Source organism: Eubalaena glacialis, chromosome 6 (assembly GCF_028564815.1).
Source record: "Eubalaena glacialis isolate mEubGla1 chromosome 6, mEubGla1.1.hap2.+ XY, whole genome shotgun sequence".
Lineage (NCBI taxonomy): Eukaryota > Metazoa > Chordata > Mammalia > Artiodactyla > Balaenidae > Eubalaena > Eubalaena glacialis.
In genome coordinates, this window is record NC_083721.1 from 95,353,939 (window position 1) to 95,372,915 (window position 18,977).

Genomic DNA, 18,977 nt, shown 5'->3' on the forward strand with positions numbered 1-18,977 from the left:
GAGCTGATGACCTTGTTGACAGTGGCCATTTCAAAGCAATTTTATTTTTTTAAATGGAGATCTCAGCCTTTTTTTTTTTTAATTTATTTATTTATTTATTTATTTATTTATTTATGTTTGGCTGCGTTGGGTCTTTGTTGCTGGGCACAGGCTTTCTCTAGTTGTGGTGAGCAGGGGCTACTCTTCGTTGCAGTGCGTGGGCTTCTCATTGCGGTGGCTTCTCTTGTTGCGGAACACGGGCTCTAGGCACGCGGGCTCAGTAGTTGTGGCTTGCGGGCTCCAGAGCACAGGTTCAGTAGTTGTGGCGCACAGGCTTAGTTGCTCCACAGCATGTGGGATCTTCCCGGATCAGGGATCAAACCCGTGTCCCCTGCATTGGCAGGTGGATTCTTAACCACTGTGCCACCAGGCAGGTCCCCAAGATCTTATTTTGATTAATGGATTGTAGCTATTGTGATGGCAACACTTAGATTTTTTTCACCTTTCTAATCAAATAGAAGCTGTATTCATTTCCTAGGGCTGCCACAATGAAGCAGCACAAATAGAAATGTGTTGTCTTGCAGTTCTGGAGGCTAGATGTCAAAAACCAAGGAGTCGGCAGGACCTTGCACCCCCCGAAGCCTGTAGTTGGACCCTCCTTGCCTCTTGCTAGCTTCTAGTGGTTTGGGATTCCTAGGCTTGCAGTTGTGTAACCCTCAAATGTTTTGTTTTCCCTGTTTGTCTTAAGTTTCAGTTTCATTTTGATTCTTTTTTCCAGTAAGCAAAACTCAGACTCCACGCCCCACCCACTTCTCCTCTCACGCCAACCATAAGCTGCTGCCTCTTTCACTCCGTGGCAGTGAGACTCTGACAGGACCATGGCCCTGATGCAGGCTCCAGGGGGCCCCAGCCCTGGGCAGACCTGCGCACTGATCCTCATCTTCACGGTGCTCCTGCAGGCCCTCTGTGTGGCCGTGACTTACGTGTACTTCACCAACGAGCTGAAGCAGGTCAGTACAATGCACACGCTCTCTGACAGAGGCTCTTGGCAACCCTCCGGTTAACTGCCTTTATTGGCTCCTCTGGGAAGACTTTACAGAGGAAGAGAATCCTCTCTTTCTCTGCCTGGGGACCCTAACTGCGAATGCATATCGTTACTGAGGACTTTGCAAAAGTGCATTGAAGGGACGATGTGCACAAAGTGCAGTTACAGAACTGGCTCCACCAGTTACTAGCAGATGCGGGCAGCAAAACTCCTGACGTAGTTTTGTCTTCAACAGAGTGTTATAATATTAACAGCTGCCGTTCATTGAGTGCTTTCTGCTTAATGCTTTATAGCTCTTGACTCAAATTCTTGGGAGTGAGAGGAGCTGCATCAGGGCAGGACTGTGTCTGCTTTTGCTTTCTGTGACACCTCTAGGCTCTAGCACAGAGCTCCCACCTAGTAGGTGTTCACTAAACACTTGTTGAAAGAATAACCAACCTTCACCACTGTACTGCCAGGACACAGGGAGTAGGGCAGAGCTGAGGCTTAACCCAAAGCCAGGCTCTAAACCACTTGTAATAATGCTGTTTTGTGTTCCAAATGTGGCTAATTCCAGTGGATTTTGAATGCAAAATTACTGAAAATAAGTCAACTCCAGCTTTTGGCTTTCTGTGTATATATTTTTTTCATTTAATTTTTTTTATTGGAGCATAGTTGATTTACAATGTTGTGTTCGTTTCTGCTGTATGGCAAAGTGAGTCAGTTACACATAGACATATAGCCACTCTTTTTTTTTTTTTAGGGTTCACAAATCTTTCTTTAATGACTCTTTAAAAGATAGCAAAACTGGTTCTACTCAAATAGAATGATATCCACTCTTAAAATTTTTTTTTAAAGATTTTTTTGATGTGGACCATTTTTCAAGTCTTTATTGAACTTGTTACAATATTGCTTCTGTTTTATGTTTTGGTTTTTTGGCCACAAGGCATGTGGGATCTTAGCTCCCTGACCAGGGATTGAACCCTCACTCCCTGCATCGGAAGGCAAAGTCTTAATCAGTGGACCGCCAGGGAAGTCCCTATCCACTCTTTTTTAGATTTCTATTCCCATATAGGTCATTATAGAGTATAGAATAGAGTTCCCTGTGCTATTCAGCAGGTTCTTATTAGTTATCTATTTTATATACAGTAGTGTGTATATGTCAATCCCAGTCTCCCAATTTATCCCTCCCCCCCATTCCCCCCTGGCTTGTTTTCTACATCTGTGACTCAACTTCTGTTTTGTAAATAGGTTCATTTGTACCATTTCTTTAGATTGTACATATAAGCAATATCATATGATATTTGTCTTTCTCTGTCTGACTTACTTCACTCAGTAAGACAATCTCTAGGTCCATCCATGTCACTGCAAATGGCATTATTTTGTTATTTTTTATGGCTGAGTAATATTCCATTGTATACAGTACCACATCTTCTTTATCTATTCCTCCATCGATGGACATTTAGGTTGCTTGCATGTCCTGGCTATTGTAAATAGTGCTGCAATGAACATTGGGGTGCATGTATCCTTTCAGATTATGGTTTTCTCCAGATATATGCCCAGGAGTGGGATTGCTGGATCATATGGTAGCTCTATTTTCAATTTTTTAAGGAACATCCATACTGTTCTCCATAGTGGCTATATCAATTTACATTCCCACCAACAGTATAGGAGTTTCTGTGTATATTTTGACTAATTGTATATTGTATAGTAGGGAACTTCGAGCTGGAAGGAATTTTGGACACCCCTCATTGTATAGGTGAGACTAGAGACTGCCAGAGAAATGACTTATCCGAGCTCAGGCAGAAATTTGGAAGCAGAGCTGGACCCAGCTCAGCTCATAGGGAATGCTCCTCCCACCACAGCAGGGTGTCGGTAGGGTTAACCTATCTCCCCCTGTGCTGAACAGCACCCTGCTGCATGGTGGCAATGCAACATCAAATCTGTCAGCTGGGCAGGAAATGCAAGGCTAAGGGTCTTGGACAAATACAAAATAGTGTTTATCTGTTAAGGAAATAAATGCAGTTTGTATATCCTGTGGAGTATAAACTTGGCTCTCAACTGGTTGGGAATTTCCTTTGGAAATGAAGTGAATAAAACAAGCGTCAACAAGTAATTATACAAATGATCACTACCATTCGATGGCCAGTAAAGTCAGCTTTGTTATAGGGCAATTTCAAAGAGCCTGTATTTGTAAGGAAAAAAATCAACGTGATTATAATCATGCCTTTTAGTTCTATGTCTGCCCGAGAGGCTGGAATGCTGCTGTGTTTCCCAGTTTGGAGCCAGCATGTCCTAAACTTTGTTAACTTTGCAGTATAAATAGTGAGTCTGTGTCTCCATATACAAGAGGTTCTCTCAATTTGCTAACATTACAAGTTGGCCTCATTTTAAGACTGAATCAACTCGTTCTTTACTGATCTGAGTTATGCAATTGTCTGTGTACATGATCAAGTTTCTTTGAATTCTATAAAAATGGAAATTTCAAAGCTTAACATCTCCCCACTTGCACACATTTTTCCTGACTGCATGTTTATATGTGTACACTTCTGTATAGACATGCAGAAGAATTTATTAAGAGTATCAGAAAGAAGAGAATTAAGAGATATTGAGCAAAAACTGTTCCAGAAACTTTCAAAATACTGCCCTATTTAATCCTCATAACAATTCTATAAAGTAAATATAATTACCCCATTTTATAGATGAACAAACTAAGACTCAGGGAAGTTAGGTAAAAGGTGAAGCCCAATTTTGAACCCAGGCATTAAATAGGGGCTCAGTAAATGGTAACCATTGTAATCAGCATTGAGAAGTCTCTTGGAGTTGTCACCCTCTTCATCAGGAATTTATACAAGGGAAAATGAATCTGAATCTCTTTGGGTGACTGTGTAGAGTTTGGAAAAGCATATTCAACACAAGTATTAATTTCCTAAATCAGATCACAGGTTTCACTTTGGCAAGCAAAAATTTGCAGAAGATACAGTGGGCAAGGATTATAGGGAGTGTGGGTTGAGCCGGGCTGAGGGATGTTGGATTGGACCCTCACAATTAAGCCTGTAGACCTGCGAGCATGAACAATAAATATGGGCTTAGCCTCTGAAGTCTATGTCTCTGAGAAAGTTTTATGACAAGGGGACTACCTATTGCTGTGGCATTATAGATGGGGAAGACAAAGGAGAAGGAGACCGTTATCCACTGATGTCCATAAATGATCCTTTATGCTATTTGTGGTTTGCAGAAACTGATTGTCAGAGACTAATGTCTGGGCAGCAGAGAGGATCAGTGCTGCCACCTTGAAGTCTCTGAGCCAGCCAGCCAGCAAAGGACTCCACCCTGCTGACTTCAACCCCTGCCAAGGACTGGTTGGCCCTGGCCCAGACAGTCACACTGTTTGTGACAGCAACAGCAGCAGTCGAGTGGAATCCACTTCTCAGAACCAAGGGCAATAGCCACCTCTCTCCTTCTAAAGGTGTCTAGATAAAAATAGCACACTCGTCCCCCTGCCCCCAACACCCAGATGTGGTTACCAAGAGAACAGCCCCAGCCCGAGAAGTGCTGTAGGAAATTCAACCTCAAAGTGTGAAAGGATGTGAAAAGGAAAGGGGGAGAGTGACATCATATTAATCATCATTAATCATTCTTGGAATAACCATAGCACCACCTTGCCCATGTGTCAGTTACCTGTGTTGGTCCAGGTCTGTAGAGGAAACTACTAAATATGAAACATGTGGGGATGGGATGCAGAGTGTCTGGGGGCTTTCTGTTGTTCAGAAGTCAATATGGGTTGGCGAAAAATTTCGTTCAGGGTTTGCCGTTGAAAATCCCGAACGAACTTTTTGGCCAACCCAATGTAAGCATTAAAAATATCTAGAAGGAGAAATAAGTTGAGATCTTTAGAGGGTAGAATTATGGGTGCCTCTTTTTAATTTTTCTATATTTTATCAATTTTCTACAGCTAATGTTGTAAAAATATCTATGCTATCCATATGATTTTCATACATATCTAAAGAGCATGGCATTTTTGTATAGTCTTAAGAGAAAACAACCACATGCAAAATTGCCCACACCCAGTCTGATCTCAACCCTGTAAAAAAAGAGATCATCCAAAGGTTAACTAGGAGGTGGAATGAGGGTGGATCGGAGGGTTTTATTTTAGAAAAGTATTCTATAATTTTCTATATTTTCCAGGCTGCCTGTGTATCCTCAGCGTCTTTAGGCTTCGTTCAATCTGGGTTAACAGTGGAGTCTCACTAGCTTGTCCGACTCCCTCCCACATCTACTTAGGACCTTAGTTTTCAAGGTTCTCCCTCCCCACCTCCTGAAAGTGTTTCTGGAAAATCTCCAGAGGGTCTCCAGAGGCCAGCAGTTGGTCCTGACCTGGGCTGGCCCCTGCTCTCTTCCACTGTCTCAAACGCCACTTGACTTCACAGGGGATGTCAGCTACCCTGACCACCTGATCCCAGCACCTCTCAACTCTGCCCTTTCCTGCCCCTAGCCTCAGCCTCCCGGGCACTCAGCCCTTTCATGCTGAGACAGCTTCCAACTGCTGTGAAGTAAGATGACAAGTTGCTCCCTCCCTTCTGTGTCATGCACATTGTTTTGTCCCAACAGGTTACGGAAATTAGCTAAGCCTGTTTATTCAGTTTCATCAAGTCAACGCCTGGCCAAGGCATACTCAGTCCTGCTGGGCTGGGACCATGGCTAATAAAACTGTTCTTCCTGGAACTACCCTTAGGCCTTGTTGGTGAATCCAGCTCTTCTTCCCTGATCCTCCCCTCAGTTTGCTAGACATGCTCTTCTATTTCTAAATTGAGTTCCTTCCTTGGAAAGGCTTTTTAAGCTCACATAAATTGCAGATGAAAATTAATGTCTACAGTAGAAGAACATGGAGGTGGGTAGGATCAAAGGAATGGTGTCTAATTTCATTGCCAGTCATAACTCAGGTGGTCCCAGCTGTCACCCCCCACTACATCTACTAGGCGAATGTTTTACTCTTGGAATTTTAAAAAGGAAGAAAGAAAATAAACCTTTACTTAAAAGTAAATGAATGTTCTATGCCAGAGTGTGGGGAAGGAATTAATTAACTCAGGTTTGTCACTTTTATGCTTGAGAGACCTGATCAAATGTCCAAGGAGCACATGGCTGACAATACAGACCTGCATGATTCTGGCTGAAAGCTCTCGTAAATATTTAAGTTATTTTGATTTGGAATGAGATCATCTTTCTATAGGAGGGAGCAGATCATCGTTAAGTTTGATCTTTCCTTCAAGCTTTGAAGTCCCCTAAGTTCAAATAACAGATAAAAATGGCTATTTTCCCATTTATTTCCCCAGAGAAAGGCAATTCAATGGATTTGTACAGAGAAATAACATCTCCTGAATCCCAGTTGTTAAAAATGAAAACAGGAAAAAGAAAAAAAAATCTGACCTTGCATGAACATCCTGTTTTTCTTCGTAAGATTTATCAGTTGTCATTCTGGAGTGCTCTGGATGGTTTGGGGTGTGTGTGTGTGTGTGTGTGTGTGTGTGTAACATCAAGCACAGACTTTGTTGGCAATGATCTAGCCATTGTAAATGTTTACCCTCAATCAGAAGAAGGCAGCAAACCTTCCAATGGTGTTTCGAGTCTCTGCAGGTAAACCCCTAGCTGGTGTGGACATTCAAATGTCTAGTGGCAATGTAGTCTGGATTCTGCCATCCAGAGGAGTAGAAATCCAACAATAACTAGAATCTACTAAGACAATCAAAGCTCAGATCAAAAAACAGAATATTACCTGCACCCTAAAGGCTTTGGCTAATTTTTTATTTAGGATCCTGGAATGTAAACAAACTCCACTGCCTACTTTGTACCTGGTGGCTTTCTAGCTGTAGGATGGGAATCACACTATGTCAGAGCTGGAAGGAACCTCAAAGATCACCACAGTGAGCCAGCTCAAAATGCAGATGAAGAAGAGATGTCGAAGGGTAGAAGCAATTTGTTGAGGGACATACGACTGCTCAAGGGCAGGCGCAGCAAAGGGCATTGTGACCCTGGATGCCTGGCCCACACCTGTTTCCTTTCCACCACATCCAACTGCTTACCTTTATTCAAAGGACAAAGGACGGCATGCTTACTTTTACTTCAGGCAATGAGCTTTTCCAAGGTGCTAAGACTTCTCTGAACCTGTCATCAGCTTCTGTTGTTTTAACTTGTGAATGAACAAAAAGAAAAAGCACTTGTGCATAATATTGTGTTACATTCATCTCAACCCAGATGCAGGACAAGTACTCCAAAAGTGGCATAGCCTGCTTCTTAAAGGACGATGACAGTTCTTGGGATGCCAGTGATGACGAGAGTATGATCAACCCCTGCTGGCATGTAAAGTGGCAACTCCGTCAGTTTGTTAGAAAGGTAAGTGAACCACGGGGTCCCTTTACCAGCAGGCATAGAAGGTCAGAGGAGAAGGAATATTTTAGATCAAGTCTAGAGTCCTTATTTTGTAAGGGAGGAAACAGAGTGTTTAAGTGATTGTCCCCAAATTCACCGAACTAGGAAAAGATGGGACAGCACCAAACAGTGGGTCCTGATTGACTCCTGGTCTAGAGTTTATTCCTCTCCTCCAGAGAGCTCCTTCATCTAGTCTAAACTTTTTATCTCACCTTGTGGAAACTGAGGCACGGACAGAGCAATGTGTTCAAGGTCACACAGCAATAAAGGATGTGCGTGATTTCTTTTTTCATTCAGAAGACAAAAGAAACCAAATAATGGTGTTTTATATTCCTCCCACATTGTTGTTCTCTGTTATTTTTTCTTTTGTTTTTGTTTTCTTTTTCTTACAAGCCCTTGTGTCGCCACATTGTTGTTCTCTGGAATTAAGTCTTTATTTATTTTTGTATGCATATAGAGATGAAGAAAGAGGAAAGGAAGAGGGAAGAAAGAGATACTTTGAGAAATTGAAGGTGATGACATCTCAATCTATAGTTAATAAATGACACGTTACAAAATATTATTTTCTGTTTGTGAAAGTTGCTTAAATAGGATCTCCAGCAGAAACTTTATGTTAGCTAACAGTTTATTTCACTAAATATGATTACTTAATTATACTTTCAGTGACCGGACATGTCAAATATAGTTTCTTCTCTCAGGCTGCTTCCTTATTTGTAAGATGGCATTAATAACATTTACCTTCTGCGTATCCGGAAAGGCCAGCTGTGAACACAAACATGAAAATTGTAAACTTCATTGTTTAAAAAAATTACTGGGGACATTCCCAGGGTAGGAGGAGGATGCGTTTTAAAGAAATGATTGTAAGTCTATTGTCTGGTACTCAGTGTGTCCTTCCATAGAAACAGTGTTATGTCGGTGGTTAGGCTCTGATTTATAACCCTAAGCAGTCCTCGCAGTAAAGCCCAGCATCACCTGTGATGCTATTTCTATGAGAAATGAAATCAGACTTCCACCTGGTTGTCCTAGAAACACATCTGCTCCACGGCTGCCCTGGAATCGTGGGCAGGACACCTGCCGCGCACAAGCTGTCCTGGAGCAGCTGGGACTCCATTGCCCCAAGTGAAAAACACCAGGAAAGACCCAGGGTTGCGGAAGTGTCCTGAGGAACCTGAGGAATGGGACCCCACGGTTCCTAGGATTAGAGGGAGGGTGGCAAACCCACTGGTGGCAGAGGAGAGAAACTCAGAACTAGAGTAGAAATCTGGAGACCGAGGAGGGGGGGCTGGATGCTGGGCCTGGGAGTGGGGAGATGAGAGAAGCCGTATGGGTGGGTTTTACAGGTCTCTTTCCTGCTCTTCCCCCCTCCCTCCCATTCTCACATCCTGCCGCTGACTAGAGAAGAGAGGGCACACAGCGGTGGATGAGAGTGTAGGAGGGGAAGAGAGTTCCCCATTTTTCCAGGCACCGTGAAGTGAACAGACAATTTCCCATAAATATCCTATGCCCATTATGTATATTATCTCCCTTAATCCTCAAACAGCTCTGTGAGGAAGGAATCATTATTATCTTCTTTTAAAAAAAAAAATAGATGAAGAAATTAAAGTAGTTCGTATCAGTTAAGTAACTTGAGTAAAGTTTCCCAGGGCTGCTAATGAACAGATTTGAATCCAGGCCATCTGATTGTACTATAATCTTTTTTTTTTTTTCTTGGTGGCACCGTGTTAAGGACCACACTGTAGGACTTACCCTTTTCCCTTTCCTCCTCCTCCTTTTTCCTTCCTTCCTTTCTGGCCCAGAATGGGAGTGAGAGAGCTAATGTGCTGAGGCCACCCCTTGCTTCCCTTCCCACACACCAGTGCCCATTGCCCTACAGGCAGCCCCCCATTATCCGGGGTCAGAGCTTTTGACAGAGGAAAAAGAAGAGGGCTTCTGACTTGGAGCGAGAGTACAGAGGAAGGGAGTTTCTGACAGTTGTGTAATTAACAACAGTGATGGGAAAGGTGGGCAAGGATGGGCAAAGCCCCCAGGGGTGACAGAACTGAGTGGAGAGGCATTTAAAGCCATGGGTGAGTCACGTCAGGGTCGGCTCATTTAACAGAAAGGCTAGATTTCGTTCTTTTTTTTTTTTTTTTTTAATTAATTAATTAATTTATTTATTTATTTATGGCTGTGTTGGGTCTTCGTTTCTTTGCGAGGACTTTCTCTCTAGTTGTGGCAAGTGGGGGCCACTCTTCATCGCAGTGCGCGGACCTCTCACTATCGCGGCCTCTCTTGTTGCGGAGCACAGGCTCCAGACGCGCAGGCTCAGTAATTGTGGCTCACGGGCCCAGTTGCTCTGCGGCATGTGGGATCTTCCCAGACCAGGGATCGAACCCGTGTCCCCTGCATTGGCAGGCAGATTCTCAACCACTGCGCCACCAGGGAAGCCCTAGATTTCGTTCTTTATTACTGGTTTTCCCCACTGGTTAGCACAAAGAAAGTGATATGAAGTGTTTAGTAAGATATGGGAATTTGGTAAAATATCTTTATGTTGAGAATGTCTCAGCCACATTCTCAGAAATGAGAGAGTGACATGGTGCTACCAGGTCACCGCTGGATGGGCTGCGTGTGTCTGTGGGCACCATGAGACAGAGGGAGTGTGCCTTACACCTTGAGTCTTGGGTATGTCCGATAATTTAAAGCTCCTGGACTCTGACACAGTGCCTTTATACACGCATGCATGCAGCTACACACACAATGCACTGTACACACACATACATGCAGACACACACAGACAATGCACTTATACACATGCATGCATGCATGCAGGCACACACAGACAATGCACTTATACACATGCATGCATGCAGACACACACAGACAATGCACTTATACACATGCATGCATGCAGACACACACAGACAATACACTTATACACATGCATGCATGCAGACACACACACTCAGAAAGTGCGGTGACATGGCCACCGCATCCGTCAGCCACAGGGAGACCTGGGGAACATTAGGCTGACCTAACTTGGAGAAGGATGACTCCTTGCTCCTGTCTGCTCCAGGTATGGCCTTTCAAAGACTTCATCCAGAAACAGAAGTCTCCCAGACAGAGGACCATCCTTCCATCAACAGTAGGGACAGCTGCCTCCATATTCATCCCAGCTCCCACCCTACCCCACACACTCTACGCTTGGACAACTTAAAGCTGCCTAGGTTGATATCTTAGGTGGAAATTTTCTGTTAGACATCAGCAAGAAGAGCCACAGACATTCTATAGTCAGTCTAAATGTTTAGGGAAATTAACAAGCTTTATTCAATACTATTTGCAGATCATTTTGAGAACCTATGAGGAAACCATTCCTTCAATTCCAGGTAGTATTCTTTTTGTTGTTATTTTAATTTTCTACTGTCAACCTTGTGATAGGGTGAATAGCTCTCCATCCTCTTTCTCTCTGCTCCCATCCACACATCCCACCTCTGACCACTGCTCAGTGTCTCAAGCTGCTTGATTCTATTTCCCTCTTTGCATTGGCAGCTAGAAAGCTCAGAAGCAAATCTGTGACCCACCTATGGTCTGAACTTCATTTCATCTGAATTTTATTCTTCCAACGTGGATTTTCCTTTCACCTCAACTTCTTCAATTCTTTATTTTTACCTTCTAATGTGGGTAACTTTCTGGAGCATAGCTGGAAAAAAAGAGCTCCAAATTTACCCATCTTCTCTGCTTCTGACCACCCCTAGGCTCTAAGCCTTTCTTTATGCAAAGCCTCCTGCTCCATCATCTCTTTCCCAACAATCCGTCTACCCACCCGAAATCCTCATCCTGCAGTCCCCACACCTTGGCTCTCTCCGCTGATGGTCACCAGCCTGCTCTTGACCCACAACCGCCTTCATTGTTATTGCCCAGGCCGACTTCTCTAGTCCTCCAACTGGCTTCTTCCATTCCTGGATTTTCACATAACCACCTCCTTCTCACCCTCCATCCTCATCACCTACTCATCACCTCTCAGAGAGAACTCCCCTGACCAACTTTCTAAGTAAGTTCACCCACATCCTATTTTTTCTATCACACTTATCTTGTTCATTTCCTTTGATTGATATATATATAAATCAAAGGAAAATATATAAATATTCTCTGTGTTCTGTCTGATTCCCTACTAGATTAAAAATCCACAAAGACAGAAAACATGCCTCTTTCTTGCACCTCTCTATTCCTAGACTTATCTGTACACCTCAAGCCTAGTAGAGTCTCTCTTATCCCCCCGGTCCTTACCTGCACCGCCTTTGGTGTGTGTGTTCATGTGCATGTGTGTGTGTGTATTTTGACTGAGATGAAATTCACATAACATACAACTAACCATTTTGAAGCGCACAATTTGGTGGCCGTTAGTACATTCACGTTGTTGTGCCACCATCCCTCTCTACACAGAAAGTTCTTAATACATATTTTTAAAATCAATACGTAAGTAAATACAACTGATGAATTAAATTTACTGCTGCTTTGCATTTGGCTCACCATAGCCCCATTTTCCCCTGTTAATAATCATACCAGCCTGCATACGTGTACCAGAGACTTACAGTCCTGGGGTACACCAGCCTGGCAGAGAAGAATCAGTTTTTTAATAGATATTTTATTAATGATGTCTTCCTAATTTTCAGCTATCCTTTTCCATTACAATAAGCTTCCTCATCCCTTGACAATCCCCACCATCCTTTATTAAATGGGCTTTATTAAATACGAAGGCAAGACCTGGTCCCAGGGTCTAAGCATTCTTTCTGGTCATTTCCCCGAAGGCAAAAGCAGTAGTAGGAATGTTGAACACTACTTCTCTTCTAATGAGGAACACCAGATCCATGGTCTACAGTAGATGCATGTACTATTTTCAGTGTTGGAAGAAAAATATTCTTTTTTATTCATCCCAGTGGGGCATAGAAATCGTATACTCCTCAGTACACCAAGATGTATCCATGACACCCAAATATACATATTCACAGACTTCTTTTCCAGGAGCTGTTTGCTATAGCCAGTAGGAAATGTCCTCTCTTCAGAATTTGCTTTTAAAGCTAGGCTTTCCCATATCCTTGCAATGACCTCAAATGCAAGACATTTGTAACTGGATTCCATTACTGAATATTTTAAAATAAAGTGTTACGGTCTAGGGGCAGTCAAGGCATTATGAATTATTTATCAATGGTGGTTAAAAGTAAATGGACACATCAACCTTGAAAACTGAGCATTCTGAGAGTAACACGTAATTGACTGTACTTCACCATGCTGTGTTTGGTCTTCAGTATTGTGCACACACCCACCTATCCTGAATAAGTAACAACACCAAATAGATGGAGAGACTCGTTAGCATTCCTTCCTCACCTACGAAATTTTATCACCTCCTGTCAGTTTCTTCTACTACTAGCCTAGATTAAAGCTTCCTGTTCTCAGACCTGATCAATTACAGCCGTCTGCTAACTCACCAATCTACAGCCCTCTCACCTTCTACCCATCAAACCTTACTATGAGGTAGTTTAGCCTAAAGCACAACACATATCTTTTTGCTTCCCTGATCAAAACCTTCCAGAGTCTTCCCATGTCTGTAAAACTTCAAATCTCTTAGTCTAACATTCAAATCCTCTATAGTTTAAATCCTCATTCAAGCCTGAAACTGAACTCCTCTGATGCCTGTGTCCCAGGAATGCTTTGTGCATCCTGCCTTGGGGACACTATTCTAGATCTCTGGGAATGCCCTTTTCCCATTGCTGTGGGTCCCAAGCCTCCCCAGCCCCACGCATTTCAGAGAATTGTCCTGCCCCTCAAATGCTTTCTTGCATTCATTTGTTTATAGTTCTTTCTCCATCTTTCTAGAAGAGTGTCAGGCATAGATGTGATGGGCACTTTGGTTTGCTGGAGTAAGTGAATGAAAGGGCCTTAGTCCAAACCCTCCCCTGACCTCAGCTCTCCAACAAATAGGAATCTTTCCCTCCCCTGAACAACCATCACCCTTCATTTCTATTTCTTATAGGTTAATTTTCACTTTCTAATTTGTGTCTTCCCTAAAAACTGTAAGTCCCTTGAGGGCTCAGTCAGTGTAATCAGTGATTAATCTTTGAAGTCCCTGTGGAGCACTGCCTTGTCCCTGGACGTATTTGCTTGATGAAAATGTATAATTTATCTCAACAACCAGCGTAAACATCCTGGGAAGTTTGAGCTGATTTTTTAAAAGAGTAGTTTGTTGAATTTGTAGTCTTTCCGTCTGCTCCAAAGTACTTCGGATGGTGGTCAATAAATGTTATTTATTATGATCTAGTGAATCAGTGATTTTTATGCTCATATACTGGTTATCATGACCATTATGTCATTTCATATTCCCTTTGGGAGGTGAGGGAAATGACTGTTGGATACCAGTTTGTAGCATCTCTGGACAATTGTTATCACTGCTACTCCTTTAGAGTAGGTAGTATGTAGCAGGGAGGAAAAAATAATTGAGACGATAAAAATTGGCATCACTCTGTTTCTATATATAACTCAAAGTGGAAATTTGCCAGTACCTGGTTATTAGTGCACTTTAAATGCCTCAGCAGGAATATTATAAGTCCACAGTTTTGTTGTTATTATTGTAGTTTAGGAAAAGGGTCAGAATCTTCACTTTGTTATATTCTAGTTGAACCTTACCCCTGAGATGTCGATAAATTTTAGCCCAAGTTACTGCTTATCCTTCCCATCTAAAGTACTTTTCAAATTCAACATAGGCTGAAGTAGACTGATTATAATACTAAAATGTAAATTGGTTTTATGAAAACCCATATAATCAACTTTGGGAGCCCAATGTGCCTACAATGCTTGATTGATAAGAGCTGTGAACAGCAATGTATCTGAGACATGTTTGACAAGTGCTGATGATTCTTTGTCATTTCTCTTTTAGAAAAGCAACAAAATCTTCCTCACCTAGAAAGAGAAAAAGGTCCTCAGAGGGTAGCTGCTCACATAACTGGGACCAATCGGAAAAGCACCTTCTCAGTTCTAAGTAAGAGAAACAATGAATATATGGTTTAAAAGAAGGGAATGGAAGAATTTGTTCCAAATAATTTATTCTTTTAACTTGTATCGGAAATGTTTATATGGCTATCTACAAAATGCTCAGCAGTAATCAAGTCTCAGATTGACTCTTTTCAGAAGCAAGATTACGAGATGAATAGCTTAGTTACTGCCCTGGCATAACTGGCTTCAAGAAAATTCTGAAGTGGAAGTGGGAGAACTTTGAGTTTCCCATGCCCCCATTTTTGCTTTTCTTCTTCTTTATTTTTTTAAAGTAATTTCTCTCTCTTTCATCAAATCTTTCTCCTCTTCAAAGGTTCTAAATCAGTCATCTACTTTCCCCATGAGTCACCAAGGCCTCCCAGTGGCATTTGTATTAGGTTGAACCATAAAAAGTTGGCCAATATTTGACCACTTTGCACTTACAGAAATGTCAGTTTCATATGGTTTAACCAAATAGGTTAAGCCTAATTATTAACTGTAGAACAGGTGTCCGTATACTGCTGTGGTTAGTGCATGGGTCTTGCAATCTAAATACCCACATTGGAATCCCAGCTACTCCTTACCTAGTTCTTTGTTTTGAGCAAATTACTTAATACAATCAAGCTTCATTTTCTTCATATACAAAGTAGAGATAATCTTTAACTCATAAAACAGTGAAGATTAATGCAAAATGCTGTTGCATTGCAAGTACTCAATAAGTAGTGCTTTTATTATTGTAAAAAGTTTTGTCCCAGGTTAAAGAAATTTCAGGCATCAGTTAATGAATGAAAAGGTTGTTGGGTTTTTTTGTTGGTTGGTTGGTTTTTGTTTGTTTTTTTCTGGGCAGTTGCCTTCATGGTATTCCTGAACTCATGTTTTGTAAATCGTTGACATGTTCTGCCTATGAGTGAGATCGTTATTTCACTATTCCTGTTTACTATTCATCAATTAATATGATAGTTGTTTTCAACTCTTGAAAAACTCAATTTTGCGTCAATCATGGAGATGAGCCCAAAGTTTAAAAGAATATCATATCTTAGTAAGGCCCATCTTCATTCAAAGTCTTTGGGATTTAAAGATCCAAAGATCTGAAGATCTTTAAATCTGGGCTCTTTTTGCCAAACCTTGTACCCTGTCTTATTGGACTAGAAATGCCTTCTGCTTGGATGGTGCTTTTGACACTGGGTTAGAGAAAGACCAAGGAGGAATCCAAAAAGACCCAAAAGAATAGCAGGAATTTATGAGCTCTAAGCTTGAGGAAATAGATATGTTTCTTTTGGTTTCCTTCTACATTGTTGATCTGAGCTCACCAGCACAGGAAAGGAGACAGGGGTTCTGGACAGAAATTCTTCGCAGGAGTAAAGATTGCCATCTTAGTGAACCATTCCCGTGCTACTATTCAGAGTAGATGAGGTACAAAAAAGTAAGGGACTTCCAACAGATCACAGTGATAAGGGAGCCTCCAGATTTCTATATGACTAGAATTTAGAATCCTTGGAAGATTGAAGGAGCAAGAAGTTTTATAATAGATTAAAATTCTTTACAATCCCAACCAAAGCATTGGCTAGCCACAGCTATTGGGAAACTTCCTGTTTTGCTACAAGCTAACTTTATTTTTCTCTAAACTTCATCCCAGGCTCCAAGAATGAAAAAGCTTTGGGCCAGAAAATAAATTCCTGGGAGTCGTCAAGAAAAGGACATTCATTCTTGAATAATTTGCACTTGAGGAATGGAGAGCTGGTTATCCACCAAACAGGGTTTTATTACATCTATTCCCAAACATACTTTCGATTTCAGGAAACTGAGGCAGTTTTGGGAACAGTTTCAACAGAAGAGAACAGAAAGAAAAACAAACAAATGGTACAATATATTTACAAATGCACAGGCTATCCTGACCCCATACTGCTGATGAAAAGTGCTAGAAATAGTTGTTGGTCTAAAGATTCAGAATATGGACTCTATTCCATCTATCAAGGTGGAATATTTGAGCTTAAGGAAAATGATCGCATTTTTGTCTCTGTAACTAATGAGCAATTGATTGACATGGACCAAGAAGCCAGTTTTTTCGGGGCCTTTTTAATTGGCTAAATGATCTGCAAAGAAAAAACAGTGCCCCCAGAGAGACCTTTCACTTTTCAGAGTGATATACTGTGAAAAGACTGCAAAAGAGCTGACAAAATAAGGCAGCCTGAGCAGAGCAGCCTCAATCACAAGATTCTACAACACAAGCTTTTTTTGGTATCTCTGAAAAGTGACCAACTTATTCCAAGAAAGAGAAACTGACAAAAGACCTTCTGGGACTCTACCTGATATCAGCTTGCTAGCAGAAATCTAGAAGGTTCTCAGTTTACAAACATTTGTGTAGCAATTAACATCTTCTGCCTTAACCGTCTACTCTTGCGAAGATACCAGAACACTGAAAGGTCACGGTCAGGGTATGCAGTGTGCCAGAGGAGTTGGTGCAGTGCGGGGCCTTGTGGGAGTTGTCCTGTACCCTCGTACTCTTGGAAATAAGAAAATTCCATTCGAAACCGTATCATTTCACTAAACAAATTAAAGTTATGTTTAGTGAACAAGGAACTATTTTCGGTTGGCCAAAAAGTTCGTTCGGGATTTTACGAAATCGTATGTAAAAACTCGAACGAACTTTTTGGCCATCCCGATATTTCTGAATGGCATGTGCTTTTCACTCCCAAAAGTCAGGCTGACCGAAAGCACTGAAGATATTTTTGATAAAAGACTCTAAAATGAATGATAAGCTAATCAGAAATTGGGAATTTGGCCCCTTGTGAGCAGGAGAACTGGGAAAGTGGGGAAAAAAAAAAGAACTGTTTGATAATGTAACTTAGGGATGGGCAAGAATTAATTATGACTCTATATTTTTATACTAAAATTTAAAAATGTGTTTCTTTTTCAATAAAAATGACATGTTAAAATATGTAGTTTTTGTGTATCTCGTACTTCTGTTTTATAGTAGCAAGATTACTAATGATGGGGAAAAGGACTTCTAATCTCTTTTTCCTGGTATCCTTTATCTGACATGTCTTACAGGAGAAAGAAAGAAACTGCTCACTTTTTATATAATGTGATTAAAATATATCAGTCCTTTCCTTTATAGTTAATGCTTTTGTTATAAGTTGAATTGTGTCCCCACAAAAGATATGTAGAAGTCCTCCTCCCCAGTACCACAGAATGTGACCTTATTTGGAAAGAAGTTTGTTGCAGATATAATTAGTAAAGATGAGGTCATAGTGGAATGGGCTGGGTCCTTAATATTGTATAATGTGACTGGTGTCCTCATTATTTAAAGAAGGAAATTTGGAAACAGAAACAGAGACCCACAGGGAGAACTCCATGTGGCAACAGAGGCAGAGATTGGAGTGAGGGAGTTGCAAGCAAGGAGCTCCAAGGATTGACGGCCCTCATCAGAAGCTCAGGAGACAAGAAAAGATTCTACCCAGAGCCTCAGAAATCTACTGACACCTTGCCTTTGGACTCCTGGCCTCAAGAACTGTGAGAGAATAAATTTCTGTTGTTGAAAGCCACCCAGTCTTTGGCACTTTGGTTTAGCAGCCCAAGGAAGCTAATACAGCTTTGTACACTATGTTCAAGAAATCTTTTTTTACCGATGTCTCACAGATATCACCATCTATATTTTTTTTCTGAAATCTTTAAATTTGGCCTTTCATAGTTTGATAGTGGGATTCAACTGTAATTTAATTTATGTGTGATGAGCTAGGGATGGAATTTTATCTTTTACCATATCAGGGACCAGTTGTCCAGCACTGTTCATTGGCTAGTCCACTCTTTCCCCACTGATTTTAAGGTTTAATATCATATACCAACATCCCAGGGGGTCTGTTTCTGTGCTCACTTTCTTTTCCTATTGGCCTGGTTGTCCGTCCTTGCACCCATACCATCCATTTTTTAAAAACTGTGATAAAATATAAATAACATAAGATTTACCATTTAACCATTTCTGAGTGTACAATTCAGTGGCATTAATTACCTTCACACTCTTGTGCAACCATCACCACTATTCATGTCCAGAACATTTCATTATCCCAAACTAAAACTTTGTAACCATTAAACAGTAAGTCCTAAATTTCCCTTCCTCCTGCCCCTGGTAATCACCATACTACTTTCTTTATGAATTTGACTGTCTTATGTACCTCATGTAAATAGAATTATGCAATATCTGTTCTTTTATGTCTGGCTTATTTGACTTAGCATAATGTCTTCAAGGTTCAATCCATGTTGAAGTATGTATCAGAATTTCATTTCTTTTTTTAAATTTTTTTAATTTAAGTATAGTTAATTTACAATGTTATGTTAATTTCTGCAGTTCATTTCTTTTTAAGGCTGAATAATATTGCATTGTTGGAAAATACATACCACATTTTGTTTATTCATTTATCTGTTGATCATACTCTGGTTTTAGTGGTTGCTATTTGCTTTTCTATAAATCTTGATGTCTTGTATGTATGTTCTCCTTCTTTAGTCCTCTGTTTCAAAGTAGCATGGGCATTTTGGTTTTTAATTCACA

General features: G+C 41.1%; 1 protein-coding gene across 3 annotated transcripts; it reads left to right on the forward strand.

Annotated features, from left to right (window-relative positions):
- Positions 1-806: 806 nt before the first annotated feature.
- On the forward strand, positions 807-18,675 carry TNFSF10 (TNF superfamily member 10). Of its 3 annotated transcripts, XM_061194475.1 has the most exons (6): positions 807-989; positions 7,256-7,393; positions 10,749-10,791; positions 14,337-14,438; positions 16,068-16,291; positions 17,742-18,675. In XM_061194475.1, the coding sequence occupies exons 1-6, from the start codon at positions 858-860 to the stop codon at positions 17,946-17,948; spliced, it is 846 nt and encodes a 281-aa protein (XP_061050458.1). In that variant the 5' UTR covers positions 807-857; the 3' UTR covers positions 17,949-18,675. The 3 variants fall into 3 exon arrangements, with proteins under 3 accessions (XP_061050458.1, XP_061050457.1, XP_061050459.1); XM_061194474.1 differs by lacking the exon at positions 17,742-18,675 and having other exon boundaries at positions 16,068-17,369; XM_061194476.1 differs by lacking the exons at positions 7,256-7,393; positions 10,749-10,791; positions 14,337-14,438; positions 16,068-16,291; positions 17,742-18,675 and adding an exon at positions 4,234-4,897 and having other exon boundaries at positions 807-988.
- The last annotated feature ends 302 nt before the right edge of the window (positions 18,676-18,977 follow it).